Here is a 14,055-nt window from a genome sequence, read left to right on the forward strand (position 1 = left end):
AGAACATTGGCAGACTTCAAATCACAAGCACAGCTCGCAACGTCATAACCGGCAGGAAGCCCGCGCAGTTTTACATTATCCCAGTGCAAACAGTGTTATAAAGTATCAGGGAAGAGCCATCTGGGAGTCATCTACGTAGAGCTGGTATCTGAAGGCACTGGAATAAGCACTTTACCAAAGAGAGGAAGTGAAGTGAAGTGAAAGTTGCTCAGTTGTGTCTGACTCTTTGCGACCCCATGGACTAGACAGTCCATGGGATTCTCCAGGCCAGAATACTGGAGTGGGTGGGTAGCCTTTCCGTTCTCCAGGGGATCTTCCCAACCCAGGGATCAAACCCAGGTCTCCCGCATGGCAGGTGGATTCTCAACCAGCTGAGCCACAACCAAAGAGAGGAGAAGGGGCTTATCAGTCAGTGGCAACTAAAGGTGCTCACAGATTCACGTAGTAAGTTCTGATATGGGATGGGACCTGTGGATCTGCATTTCCAACAAGCCCCTGTGTGACGCTGACACTCTGAGTAACAACATCCACGGAGCAGACTTTGAGGAACAAGGTTTAGAGCAGCACTTTCAGCCTCGGTTGCACGTTCCAAGCACCCAGGGAGCTGTAAAAAGTCTTCAGAATTCAGCCCAGAGCAGTCCATGGACTCTCGGGGGGACCCAGGCATCCCTGGTCAACTGCAGCTGGGAAGGCAGAATCTGGTGCTAGCTACTAGAGAAATGCAAATCAAAACCGCAGTGAGGTTATCACCTCACCCTTGCCAAATGGCTATCATCAAAAAGTCTACAAATAATAAATGTCGGAGAGGATGTGGAGAAAAGGGAACCCATGGACACTGCAGGTGGGAACGTCAATTGGCCTGGCGGTCACTATGGAGAACAGCATGCAGGTACCTCAAAAAACCAGAGCTACCGTATGATTCAGCAATCCTACTCCTGACCGTACGTCCAGAAAAGATGAAAAGTCGAAGTCGAAAAGACACATTCTGCCCGGTGTTCACAGCAGCGTTATTTACAGTAGCCAACAGACGGAAGCAATGCAAGTGCTTATCAGCAGATGATTGCATCAAGAAGATACGATTTATACATAGTTGGAATATTAGCTATTAAAAGAACAAAATACTGCCATTTGCAGCAATGTGGATGGACTTAGAGAATATTATGCTTAATGAAATGTCAGATTGAGAAAGACAAACAGTACCGTATGCTATCACTTACATGTGGAGTCTAAAAAATAACACAAATGAATGCATATGCAAAATAGAGACAGACACACGGGTGTGGAAAACAAACTTGCAGTATCCAGTAGGGAGAAGGGAGGAGAGAGGAACAAATAAGGTGTATGGGATTAACAGATGCAAACTAGTATACATACAATGAAAGTCAGTGTTAGTGTCTGATCTTAGCGACCATACGGACTATACCCACCAGGCTCCTCTGTCCATGGGATTTTCCAGGCAAGAATACTGGAGTGGGTTGTCACTTCCTTCTCCAGGGGATCTTCCTGACCCAGGGGTTGAACCCAGGTCTCCCGCGTTGCAGGCAGATTCTGTACCACTGAACCACAGGGGAAGCCCAAAGTCAAGTGATTTATCCTGGGCCACTGGCAAGAATACTGGGGTGGGTTGCCATGCCCTCCTCCAGGGGGTATTCCCAACCCAGGGACTGAACCCAGGTCTCCCGTGTTGCAGGCAGATTCTTTATCACTGAACCTCCGGGAAGCCCCTTTTGTAAACGAACTATACTCCAATAAGAATAAAATAATACTTTCCAGGAAAGAGGGGGGGAAATAAAGGCAGAATCTCAGAACTAGGCTGTAAACGAGATGCCTTTGGGGTCACATATGTACCTGGAAGAGGGAAGCAAGCTGGCTGCAGTGGAAGATGGCTGGCAGCCCCAGGAGGGGGCCGTGCGGAAATATGGACCCAGCTGCTTTCAGATACGCAGTCTGTCAAGAAGGCCAGGCACTCAGATGTGCGCGTGTTCAGTCCTGTCCGACTCTTTGCGACCCCACGGACTGTAGCCCACCAGGCTCCTCTGTCCATGTCCATGGGGTTCTCCAGGCAAGAACTGTGGAGTGGGTAGCCGTCTCCTTCTCCAGGGCATCTTCCTAACCCAAGGATGGAACCTGGGTCTCTTGCATTGCAGGCGGATTCTTTAACATGTGAGCTACCAGGAAGACCCCAATATATATATACATACACACACACACACACACACACACACACACACACACACACACCTGGGTCTCTTGCATTGCAGGCGGATTCTTTAACATGTGAGCTACCAGGAAGACCCCAATATATATATACATATACACACACACACACACACACACACACACAAAGGTGGCACTCAAGAGTACACACACACACACACACACACACACACACACACACACACAGGTGGCACTCAAGAGTGTCCAGGGAGGGGTTTTCTCATCCCCAAGACAGAGGTTTGGTAGATCCATTGGATGGAGTCCAGGAATGCCAAACACCTGAAGTGCTGCAGAGCTCTGCACAATGAAGACTTATCCTGAAAAAACGCAATGGTCCCACCAGGGGCACTTCTGAACTTGAGGAGGACAGCTTGAAAAACTGACTTGGAAAAACTCTCCATTTTATTTCCTAGACACAATGATCTATAGCCAGCTACCTATGTACCTTTCCATTCATCTGCTATTTGTCAATGTACACACATAAAACTTTTTTTTTTTTTTTTCTGGTGAAGACGTATTCGAGGCAATGGCAAAATGTATACTGTCAATGGCCTTGTTTATTTTTTTTAAGTTTGACACCGTATTACACATTTAAATTTATGTATTCAGATCAACCCATGAAAAGCTCCATGAGCACCTCCGACTAGGCAGCTTGTTTCTCTGCCTTCACGACAATATTCTTTTATTCATTCATTAATCTACACGACACACTCCTGAGTACACTCTCACGGATGGTGCCTGCCGAGTGGCCCATAAATCATCCCATCTTTCCACTTTTTTATTCAGATGATTCTCTAATGCTCTGTTAACAATTTTAAAAACGCCCAGTGATATACAATGAAAAGAATTACTTTTTACAAGCTGCCTAGGTAACTTGGCTATATGTTACGTGAGGATGTACAGACTTGTCGTGTAAAGATATAAATTTATATTACACAGAAGGAATATAAGAGAAATAATGCTGATTAGGCAGTATCATACTGAACAGTGACAATGCACATTAAGAAAGAAAAACGGAAGATAGAATTTTAAGTCTTTGGACTTACATTGGAAAAGACCCTGATGCTGGAAAAGACTGAAGGCAGGAGGAGAAGGGGACGACAGAGGATGAGATGGTTGGATGGCATCACTGACTCGATGGACATGGGTTTGAGCAAACTCCGGGAGTTGGTGACGGACAGGGAGGCCTGGTGTGCTGCCATCCGTGGGGTTGCAAAGAGTCAAACACGACTGAGTGACTAAATAACACACAACCTGAGGTTCTATAACGGGAGATTCTGAATGTCAACAGAATGCACACTACCATCACAGTTATTCAAGTTTAAGTCTTTACAGGCTCTCAGTTCTGTGATCACTAACATAAAGAAGAATCCACAATGTGATGTGTATAAGGGCTGTTTCTGATCACACTGTCTGAAATCATCTTACGGATTTCTATCTCAGCCCAGTTCAGTTCAGTCGCTCAGTCGTGTCCGACTCTTTGCGACCCCATGAACTGTAGCACACCAGGCCTCCCTGTCCATCACCAACTCCCAGAGTTTGCTCAAACTCATGTCCATCGAGTCGGTGATGCCATCCAACCATCTCATTCTCTGTCATCCCCTTCTCCTGCCCTCAATCTTTCCCAGCATCAGGGTCTTTTCAGATGAGTCAGCTCATTGCATCAGGTGGCCCAAGTATTGGAGTTTCAGCTTCAGCATCAGTCCTTCCAATGAACATGCAGGACCGATCTCCTTTAGGATGGACTGGTTAGATCCCCTTGCAGTCCCAGGGAGTCTCAAGAGTTTTCTCTACCACCACGGTTCAAAAGCATCAATTCTTCGGCACTCAGCTTTCTTTACGGTCCAACTCTCACATCCATACATGACCACTGGAAAAACTATAGCCTTGACTAGATGGACTTTTGTTGGCAAAGTAATGTCTCTGCTTTTAAATATGCTATCTAGGTTGGCCATAACCTTCCTTCCAAGGAGTAAGCATCTTTTAATTTCATGGCTGCAATCACCATCAGCAGTGATTCTGGAGCCCAAAAAAATAAAGTCTGACACTGTTTCCCCATCTATTTCCCATGAAGTGATGGGACCAGATGCCATGATCTCAGTTTTCTGAACGTTGAGCTTTAAGCCAACTTTTTCACTCTCCTCTTTCACCTTCATCAAGAGGCTCTTTAGTTCTTCTTCACTTTCTGCCATAAGGGTGGTGTCATCCGCATATCTGAGGTTATTGATATCTCTCCTGGCAATCTTGATTCCAGCTTGTGTTTCTTCCAGCCCAGCGTTTCTCATGATGTACTCTGCATATAAGTTAAATAAGCAGGGTGACAATATACAGCCTTGACGTACTCCTTTTCCTATTTGGAACCAGTCTGTTGTTCCATGTCCAGTTCTAACTGTTGCTTCCTGACCTGCATACAGGTTTCTCAAGAGACAGGTCAGATGGTCTGGTATTCCCATCTCTTTCAGAATTTTCCACAGTTTATTGTGATCCACACAGTCAAAGGCTTTGGCATAGTCAATAAAGCAGAAATAGATGTTTTTCTGGAACTCTCTTGCTTTTTCGATGATCCAGCGGATATTGGCAATTTGATCTCTGGTTCCTCTGCCTTTTCTAAAACCAGCTTGAACATCTGGAAGTTCACGGTTCACGTATTGCTGAAGCCTGGCTTGGAGAATTTTGAGCATTACTTTACTAGCATGTGAGATGAGTGCAATTGTGCGGTAGTTTGAGCATTCTTTGGCATTGCCTTTCTTTGGGATTGGAACGAAAACTGACCTTTTCCAGTCCTGTGGCCACTGCTGAGTTTTCCAGATTTGCTGGCATATCGAGTGCAGCACTTTCACAGCATCACCTTTGAGGATTTGAGATAGGATTTGAAATTCCATCACCTCCACTAGCTGTATTCTTGCCTTGAGAACCCCATGAACAGTATGAAAAGGCAAAAAGAGAGGACACTGAAAGATGAACTCCCCAGGTCAGTAGGTGCCCAATATGCTAATGGAGATCAGTGGAGAAATAACTCCAGAAAGAATGATGGGATGGAGCCAAAGCAAAAACGATACCAAACTGTGGATGTGACTGGTGATAGACGCAAAGTCCGATGCTGTAAAGAGCAATATTGCATAGGAACCTGGAATGTTAGGTCCATGAATCAAGGCAAACTGGAAGTGGTCAAACAGGAGATGGCAAGAGTGAACGTCGACATTCTAGGAATCAGCGAACTAAGATGGACTGGAATGGGTGAATTTAACTCAGATGACCATTATATCTACTACTGTGGGCAAGAACCCTTAGAAGAAATGGAGTAACCATCATGGTCAACAAAAGAGTCCAAAATGCAGTACTTGGATGCAATCTCAGAAACGATAGAATGATCTCTGTTTGTTTCCAAGGCAAACCATTCAATATCACGGTAATCCAAGTCTATGCCCCGACCAGTAACGCCAAAGAAGCTGAAGTTGAACGGTTTTATGAAGACCTACAAGACCTTCTAGAACTAACACGCAAAAAAGATGTCCTTTTCATTATAGGAGACTGGAATGCAAAAGTAGGAAGTCAAGAAACACCTGGTGTAACAGGCAAGTTTGGCTTTGGAGTACAGAATGAAGCAGGGCAAAGGCTAATAGAGTTTTGCCACGAGAACGCACTGGTAATAGCAAACACCCTATTCCAACAACACAAGAGAAGACTCTACACGTGAACATCACCAGATGGTCAACACCGAAATCAGATTGATTATATTCTTTGCAGCCAAAGATGGAGAAGCTCTATACAGTCAGCAAAAACAAGACCGGGAGCAGACTGTGGCTCGGATCATGAACTGCTTATTGCCAAATTCAGACTTAAATTCAAGAAAGTAGGGAAAACCACTAGTCCATTCAGGTATGACCTAGATCAAATCCCTTATGAGTATACAGTGGAAGTGACAAATAGATTTAAGGGACTAGACCTGATAGACAGAGTGCCTGATGAACTATGGACAGAGGTTCGTGACATTGTACAGGAGACAGGGATCAAGAAAATCCCCATGGAAAAGGAATGCAAAAAAGCAAAATGGCTGTCTGAGAAGGTCTTACAGATAGCTGGGAAGAGAAGAGAAGTGAAAAGCAAAGGAGAAAAGGAAAGATATTCCCATCTGAATGCAGAGTTCCAAAGAATAGCAAGGAGAGATAAGAAAGCCTTCCTCAGTTATCAGTGCAAAGAAATAGAGGAAAACAACAGACTGGGAAAGACTAGAGATCTCTTCAAGAAAATCAGAGATACCAAGGGAACATTTCATGCAAAGATGGGCTCAATAAAGGACAGAAATGGTATGGACCTAACAGAAGCAGAAGATATTAAGAAGAGGTGGCAAGAATACACAGAAGACCTGTACAAAAAAGATCTTCACGACCCAGATAATCACGATGGTGTGATCACTCACCTACAGCCAGACATCCTGGAATGTGAAGCGGCTGCGACGGCCCGGCGCAGAAGCGAGGCGGCTGCGACGGCCCGGCGCAGAAGCGAGGCGGCTGCGACGGCCCGGCGCAGAAGCGAGGCGGCTGCGACGGCCCGGCGCAGAAGCGAGGCGGCTGCGACGGCCCGGCGCAGAAGCGAGGCGGCTGCGACGGCCCGGCGCAGAAGCGAGGCGGCTGCGACGGCCCGGCGCAGAAGCGAGGCGGCTGCGACGGCCCGGCGCAGAAGCGAGGCGGCTGCGACGGCCCGGCGCAGAAGCGAGGCCGAGAGGTGCTAGGCCGGGCCGGGGGCCGGGGGCCGGGGGCCGGGGGCCGGGGGCCGAGAGGAGCTAGGCGGGGCCGGGGGCCGGGGGCGGCGGCCGACAGGGGCTAGGCCGGACCGGGCCGGGGGCCGGGGGCCGGGGGCTGGGGGCGGCGGCCGAGAGAGGCTAGGCCGGGCCGCGGGCCGGGGGCCGGGGGCGGTGGCTGACAGGGGCTAGGCCGGGCCGGGGGCCGGGGGCGGTGGCTGACAGGGGCTAGGCCGGGCCGGGGGCCGGGGGCGGCGGCCGACAGGGCCTAGACCGAGCCGGCGGCTGGGGGCCGGCGGCGGTGGCCGGCGGCGGTGGCTGACAGGGGCTAGGCCGGGCCGGGGGCGGCGGCCGACAGGGCCTAGACGGAGCCGGGGGCCGGGGGCGGTGGCCGACAGGGGCTAGGCCGGGCCGGGGGCTGGGGGCGGCGGCCGACAGGGGCTAGGCCGGGCCGGGGGCCGGGGGCGGCGGCCGACAGGGGCTAGGCCGGGCCGGGGGCCGGGGGCGGCGGCCGACAGGGCCTAGACCGAGCCGGCGGCTGGGGGCCGGCGGCGGTGGCTGACAGGGGCTAGGCCGGGCCGGGGGCCGGGGGCGGTGGCTGATAGGGGCTAGGCCGGGCCGGGGGCCGGGGGCGGTGGCTGACAGGGGCTAGGCCGGGCCGGGGGCCGGGGGCGGTGGCTGATAGGGGCTAGGCCGGGCCGGGGGCCGGGGGCCGGGGGCGGTGGCCGACAGGGTCTAGACCGAGCCGGGGGCTGGGGGCCGGCGGCGGTGGCTGATAGGGGCTAGGCCGGGCCGGGGGCCGGGGGCCGGGGGCGGCGGCCGACAGGGCCTAGACCGAGCCGGGGGCTGGGGGTCGGCGGCGGTGGCTGACAGGGGCTAGGCCGGGCCGGGGCCGGGGGCGGTGGCTGACAGGGGTAGGCCGGGGGCCGGGGGCGGCGGCCGACAGGGCCTAGACCGAGCCGGGGGCTGGGGGTCGGCGGCGGTGGCTGACAGGGGCTAGGCCGGGCCGGGGTCGGAGGCGGTGGCTGACAGGGGCTAGGCCGGGCCGGGGGCCGGCGGCGGTGGCTGACAGGGGCTAGGCCGGGCCGGGGCCGGGGGCGGTGGCTGATAGGGGCTAGGCCGGGCCAGGGGCCGGGGGCCGGGGGCGGCGGCCGACAGGGGCTAGGCCGGGCCGGGGGCCGGGGGCGGTGGCTGATAGGGGCTAGGCCGGGCCAGGGGCCGGGGGCCGGGGGCGGTGGCTGACAGGGGCTAGGCCGGGCCGGGGGCCGGGGGCGGTGGCTGACAGGGGCTAGGCCGGGCCAGGGGCCGGGGGCCGGGGGCGGCGGCCGACAGGGTCTAGACCGAGCCGGGGGCTGGGGGCCGGCGGCGGTGGCTGATAGGGGCTAGGCCGGGCCGGGGGCCGGGGGCGGCGGCCGACAGGGCCTAGACCGAGCTGGGGGCTGGGGGTCGGCGGCGGTGGCTGACAGGGGCTAGGCCGGGCCGGGCCGGGGGCGGTGGCTGACAGGGCCTAGACCGAGCCGGCGGCTGGGGGCGGCGGCGGTGGCTGACAGGGGCTAGGCCGGGCCGGGGCCGGGGGCGGTGGCTGACAGGGGCTAGGCCGGGCCGGGGGCCGGCGGCGGTGGCTGACAGGGGCTAGGCCGGGCCGGGGGCCGGTGGCGGTGGCTGACAGGGGCTAGGCCGGGCCGGGGGCCGGGGGCGGCGGCCGACAGGGCCTAGACCGAACCGAGGGCTGGGGGCCGGCGGCGGCGAGAGGAATTACCCAAGGCCCAAGGAAAGAGAAACCCAAGTAAGACGGTAAGTGTTGCGAGAGGGCATCAGAGGGCAGACACACTGAAACTAAATTTACAGAAAACTAGCTAATCTGATCACACGAACCACAGCCTTGTCTATCTCAATGAAACTAAGCCATGCCGTGTGGGGCCACCCAAGACGGACGGGTCATGGTGGAGAGGTCTGACAGAATGTGATCCACTGGAGAAGGGCATGGCCAACCACTTCAATTGTGGTAACATTCCATTAAAACTCACCCTGGTTTCCCAGGCTTCTCCACGCTTTCCCATCCCAAGGAGCAGCACATAGGTTCCACGTACAATAATTCACATTCTTCCATGTACGATAATTCAGAATAAGCACCAGCTCTTTACTATGGCATGGTAGAGGAGCCGAACCCCACCCCCCAAACTCCTGCCTTATTTAAATCCTTTTTGATGCCACTGGTCAGCCTTTCCTAAAATATGCTCAGCAGAGCAACAATTCTGTGAGCTACGGTGAATAGATTCTACAAAGAAAAAGAGTTTCTGTGTCCGTATAACTTTGGGCTATACCTGGCTAATCGTGTTAATTATGCTGGGGTTTGACTGCCTGTGACAAAGCTGAAGTCACTCCATGTTGTCACCAACACCCCAGGCTGTCTCCCTCCCCCGCCGCCGTCTTCAGCTCACACCCTCAGTGTTCATGCTCACTGCCTCCTTTTGCAAGACGGTTTCCCCAAATGTGTGTGTCCGAGAGTCAAATTAAAAACAGGAGGGAGGAAGAGGAAAAATGCTTCCAGCAGGAAGCTAGAAATCTCCTAGATTCCAGCAGAAAGCTAGAAATACTCCTGAAACCTCCAGGAGTATGCCCCTTAGGTCTCATCACCTCAAACGACACCCCAAAGCTAGCTGCAGCTTCAAGGGAAGCTGGAAGGTGAATATTTTTTACAAAGCACTGTATGGTGGGAAACTAAATCAGCCTTGTCTCCCTGAGAATGAAGGCAGAAGCAACCTGGGGAGGTCAGAATCGGTCACACGGAGCCAAAGCTTTCTCACAGCCATTTACTTAAGATTTTGCTTTGTGCGGTGGCAAAAGGGAGCAACATCGATGTCTTCTTGTCCAGCGTAAAATTCTCATTTTTCACGGAGGAACTCGAAGAACTATTATTGTCCTGGAAAAAATCTGCTTTGGGCAGAGCTGCAGTAATGCGTGATTTCTGGGACAGCCCTGTGTTCTGAAAAGGAGCCACACAGAGAAGGTTTGAGGAAGACTTGGGGTTCGGTGAATCCTGACCTCACTCCTAAGGAGGGAAGGCTTGGAACCCCACTTGAGGCACCCCACCTTTGAAAGCGTGCATCTAAGAGAGGAGCCCCCCAGTAAATAGCCTTCAAGAGCAAGGAGGCTTGCATCTGTGAGACCCACAAGCATTGGCTCTTGACAGGCTCACCTCTCAGATTGGAGCCCCAAGGCTTGGTGAGGAACCGGCGTGTGTGTGTGTGTGTGTGTGTGTGTGTACGGTGCTTATTTGCTCATCATGGAATGTCTCCTGAGATGCGGGCATCTGGTTTGACACACGTCCCTGGAAACTGCTGGGGTTTTCCCAGCTCAGTGAGATGATGCCAAATGCCATCACCTCCTTCTTTTTTGTTTTTTTCTTTTATTAAAAACAAAAAAAAATTCTAGATCCAGAACTTTCCACAACAGGTGAGAAAGTCAGATCCACCCAGGAATGGGCTCTGGATTTGTATTGGTATCCCTCTGCTTATAGCAGTATTTCAGGGAAAGGTCATGGGCACCTGTGAGGTTACAGAACTCTGCTTTAGCCTCTGACCTGGGTCTTTGCTTCGTGATTAGCCATCATTCACTTGACAGCCTGGAGACCTATCCTGATCTGCAGCCAACTCCTATCTCAGGGAGTTGTGTGGATTCTCTTTCCCCAGCTTCTGCCTGGAGTCTTGCCCCAAGCTGAGTGGACCGTTTGGTAGGACAACACTGCCATCTGTTTGACTCCGGGCAATTCTCTAGCTGCCTCGGCCATTCACAGGATCGGATTGCCTTTGATCTTTGGTATTTTCGTTATCTCAGGAGGACCCTGTGATTTGCCGTACACCTTTGGATGCTGAAATTTGCCCTGGGGGTCTTTCCGGTACAAGGTGAGCCAGTCTCCAGCCCTAGACGAGGTCCTGACCCTTCTTTTCCCAGCAAGGGTCCAGCGGGTCTATGGGGTTGGAAAATTCATTGCTTCCTGGGAAACAGTATGGCTTAGTCAGCATCCAAGATGACACCCAAGGAGTCGCCCCTCCTGATAGGCACTGTCTTTGTGCCGTTGCCTGCTCATCAATGAGGGCTCGTCAGTAGGATAACTACTGATAGGATATTGTGGACCTCTTAGACAGTGACTTTAGCAGATGGATCACAAAAGGCATTGCCACTCACCTGGCTCCTGGGAGAAGCCAGTTCTCATGTCATGAAGACAGTTAAGCAGCCCCATGGAAATGTATTTGTGGTAAGAACTGAGGCTTCCTGACAACCAACGAGCACCAACTTGACAGCTCTGTCTACACCTCTTCTTGAAACTGGATCCTCCTTCCTTCCTAGTCAAGCCTTCAGATGACTGCAGCCCTGGCTGAGGTCTTGACTGCAGCCTCCCAGGAGACCCTGAACCAGAAGCGTACAGATAGGCAGCTCCCCAATTCCTGATCCGTGGAAACTAGGAGGTAATGGTCATGCGTGTTTTAGAGGGCCACGTTTCAGTGCCCTTTGATAGAGAGAAACAAGAAGTATATATAATAGTTCAGGGCCCAGCCGTGGCCACCAGAACTTTTTTTGCAAAGTCCACTGCCTTTTTGCTAGACGATTATAATGTTTATGCTACAAAAGCGCCCGTATAGTATTTTCCATCTGGGACATGGATGAAAAGTGAAAGTTAAGGTCGCTCGGTCACGTCTGACTCTTTGCAACCCCATGGACTATACAGTCCATGGAATTCTCCAGGCTAGAGTACTGGAGTGGGTAGCCTATCCCTCCTCCAGGGGATCTTCCCAACCCAGGGATTGAACCCAGGTCTCCCAGATTGCAGGTGTATTCTTAACCAGCTGAGCCACCAGGGAAGCCCAAGAATACTGGAGTGGATAGCCTATCCCTTCTCCAGGGGATCTTCCCCACCCAGGAATTGAACCGGGGTCTCCTGCATTGCAGGTGGATTCTTTACCAACTGAGCTATGAGGGAAGCCCGGGACATGAATAAGTATTTTTCAAGTACTTAATATGTTAAAAGTACCTTAGTACTTAGAAATTCAGTACTTCTTAGTATTTATTAATTTGGAAACATCAGACATGATGTGAGAATGCAAAGACAAAACGTGGAATGGTATGTAAAATGTAATTGATATCAAAAATGTAATTGAACTGAAATGAGCATGTCGGCTCCGGAGCCAGACATTTCCCCACTGAGTTTATCTGAGACCCTGGATGGATACGATAGGCTGCTGGAATTGGTATGATGTCTCTTTCATCCTGCTCTTTATCTTTTGAGGGTGAGATTTCTTTCCTTCTCACTTGCAAAGATATAACATGAGAGCCCTTCCCAGGAGCCAGAATGGAAGCATGTATTGTAGATGAGAAATTGTATGTTTCGTTGTAGGTGAGAAATTGTATGTTTCCTCTGTAAAGAGTGAAGGATTCACAGTAGTATATCCGAGAGAGGCAGGTTGGACGGGTTAGCATCCAACCTGGCCTCTGGACCCTGGACAGGTCGTTACTTTTGTGCATCTCTGTGCTCCTTTGTGATTGGAGAGAGGGCAGAAGCTTCTTGTGAGGGTTTGATAAGATCCTTCACCGGGCCTGCTTCCATTCTATTCTGTTTTTGTTGTGGTTATGATACACAGTTAAACTGCTGTAAGTAACTGCGTTATTAAAGGCAAACACGGTTATAAGGGACAGCTCAAACAGCGTGCATTACAGTGCACAATAGAACCTGAGCCTGATGCATCTCAGCTGATATTTAACCAAATCAAATTGCAATGTGGTGACCGGCACATTCACTTAGCATGATTAAAACAAAAATATGGTCATGTATACACCAGGATTACCCTGAATTTTTACCTGTACAATTAGCACAAAGGATCTTTTCATCCTGGTTATCAGTTGCTAAAAGCATAATAAATTGTTCCTGGGGCGGACAAAGCTAAAGTGAAACATGATCTTCCCTGTCAGCCCTGGAATGAAAAACTAAGAATCCATGTGTCACTCAGAAGGATTTGACACAACATGTAAATAGTTTTTGAAAATCCAGTGCCTTCATTCAGTGGCTTTGTTGTTGTTTTTTTCCTAGTGAAGACAGCATAACAATTTAACGTTAACTCCTCGTGAACATCTCTGACGTTCAGCTTATTTGCTTTGGAAGGCGTAGGACAAAAACAGCGTTGAAATTAATCGGAAACTCTTGATAGAATGGGGGATGTCAGACATCGGAACTCGCTGACGGTAACTCTCACGGTTGTCCCTTCGGGTGAAATTTATACCAAAAAATAGAAGCTCTTTCCATTTGAGAGTTTGCAGTATGAAAATGAGGTTTCGTTTGCAAGTCGATTCGTCCCGGTTACTTGGGATTATCTGATAAAGATCAGGACCAGAGGCCCATCTGAAGCTCCTGCCTACCTGTATCCCGCTTCCTTCCCCCAGGGACCCCTCCTTCCTGCTAAGCTCCTTCTGTTTGTACTCTGCAGATCCAAGCCACGTTTTAATAGGGATGGTGAAGATGTTTGCCAAGCACCCAGACAGCCAGAAGACCGCTGGCAGGTTTGCGGTGTCATTTTACTGAAAATACTGCAGGCGGGTTTTTTTTTGGGGGGGGGAATATATTTACATAAGAGGGAAGGCTTAAAAGGAGAGATAAAGGCGGCTTTCTTCCGAGGGCTTTTATCCCGGCAAGCATCCGGAAAACCTTTAATGATGGATTATTCTTCGCTCACGCCCAGGGGAGGCTGAGTCAGGTCTGCAGAGAGGGAATACAGCGTATGCCACGCACAGTCTGGCCTCTGGTCCTTTCCCCTCTCATCCATACGTGGGCACCTGCCTACCTACCAGGAGGACCTGGACCTAGTTCCTGGTGCAGAGAGCAGGTCCCTGTCTCCTGCTCTCTGAGCTGATCTAATTTTATTTGACTGGTTTTCTGTGTTGTGCTTGCTTCATGATTTTGTCAGTTTGGCTCAAGGGACCTTATTATTATTATTATTATTTATTTTTCCAGGAGCAAACCTGGGAATACAAGAAGTTTGCGTTTATTATGCTAAATTTAAGGATGTCCCTGGTGGCTCAGATGGTAAAGTGTCTGCCTACAATGC

At 51.2% G+C, this 14,055-nt stretch overlaps 1 protein-coding gene across 1 annotated transcript in view; it reads left to right on the plus strand.

The window, feature by feature from the left end:
• The window catches only part of LOC145535786 (uncharacterized), a 105,033-nt gene that overhangs the window by 78,787 nt on the left and 12,191 nt on the right, over nucleotides 1–14,055 (plus strand). The window contains exons 3-6 of the mRNA XM_081564117.1: nucleotides 6,666–6,942; nucleotides 10,796–10,863; nucleotides 11,309–11,427; nucleotides 13,044–13,195. Coding sequence (XP_081420243.1) covers nucleotides 6,666–6,942; nucleotides 10,796–10,863; nucleotides 11,309–11,324 — 361 coding nt within the window. The 3' untranslated portion in view covers nucleotides 11,325–11,427; nucleotides 13,044–13,195. The remainder of the gene's footprint in view (nucleotides 1–6,665; nucleotides 6,943–10,795; nucleotides 10,864–11,308; nucleotides 11,428–13,043; nucleotides 13,196–14,055) is intronic.

This window comes from Giraffa tippelskirchi, chromosome X (genome assembly GCF_054371585.1).
Source record: "Giraffa tippelskirchi isolate mGirTip1 chromosome X, T2T-mGirTip1v1.2.pri, whole genome shotgun sequence".
Lineage (NCBI taxonomy): Eukaryota > Metazoa > Chordata > Mammalia > Artiodactyla > Giraffidae > Giraffa > Giraffa tippelskirchi.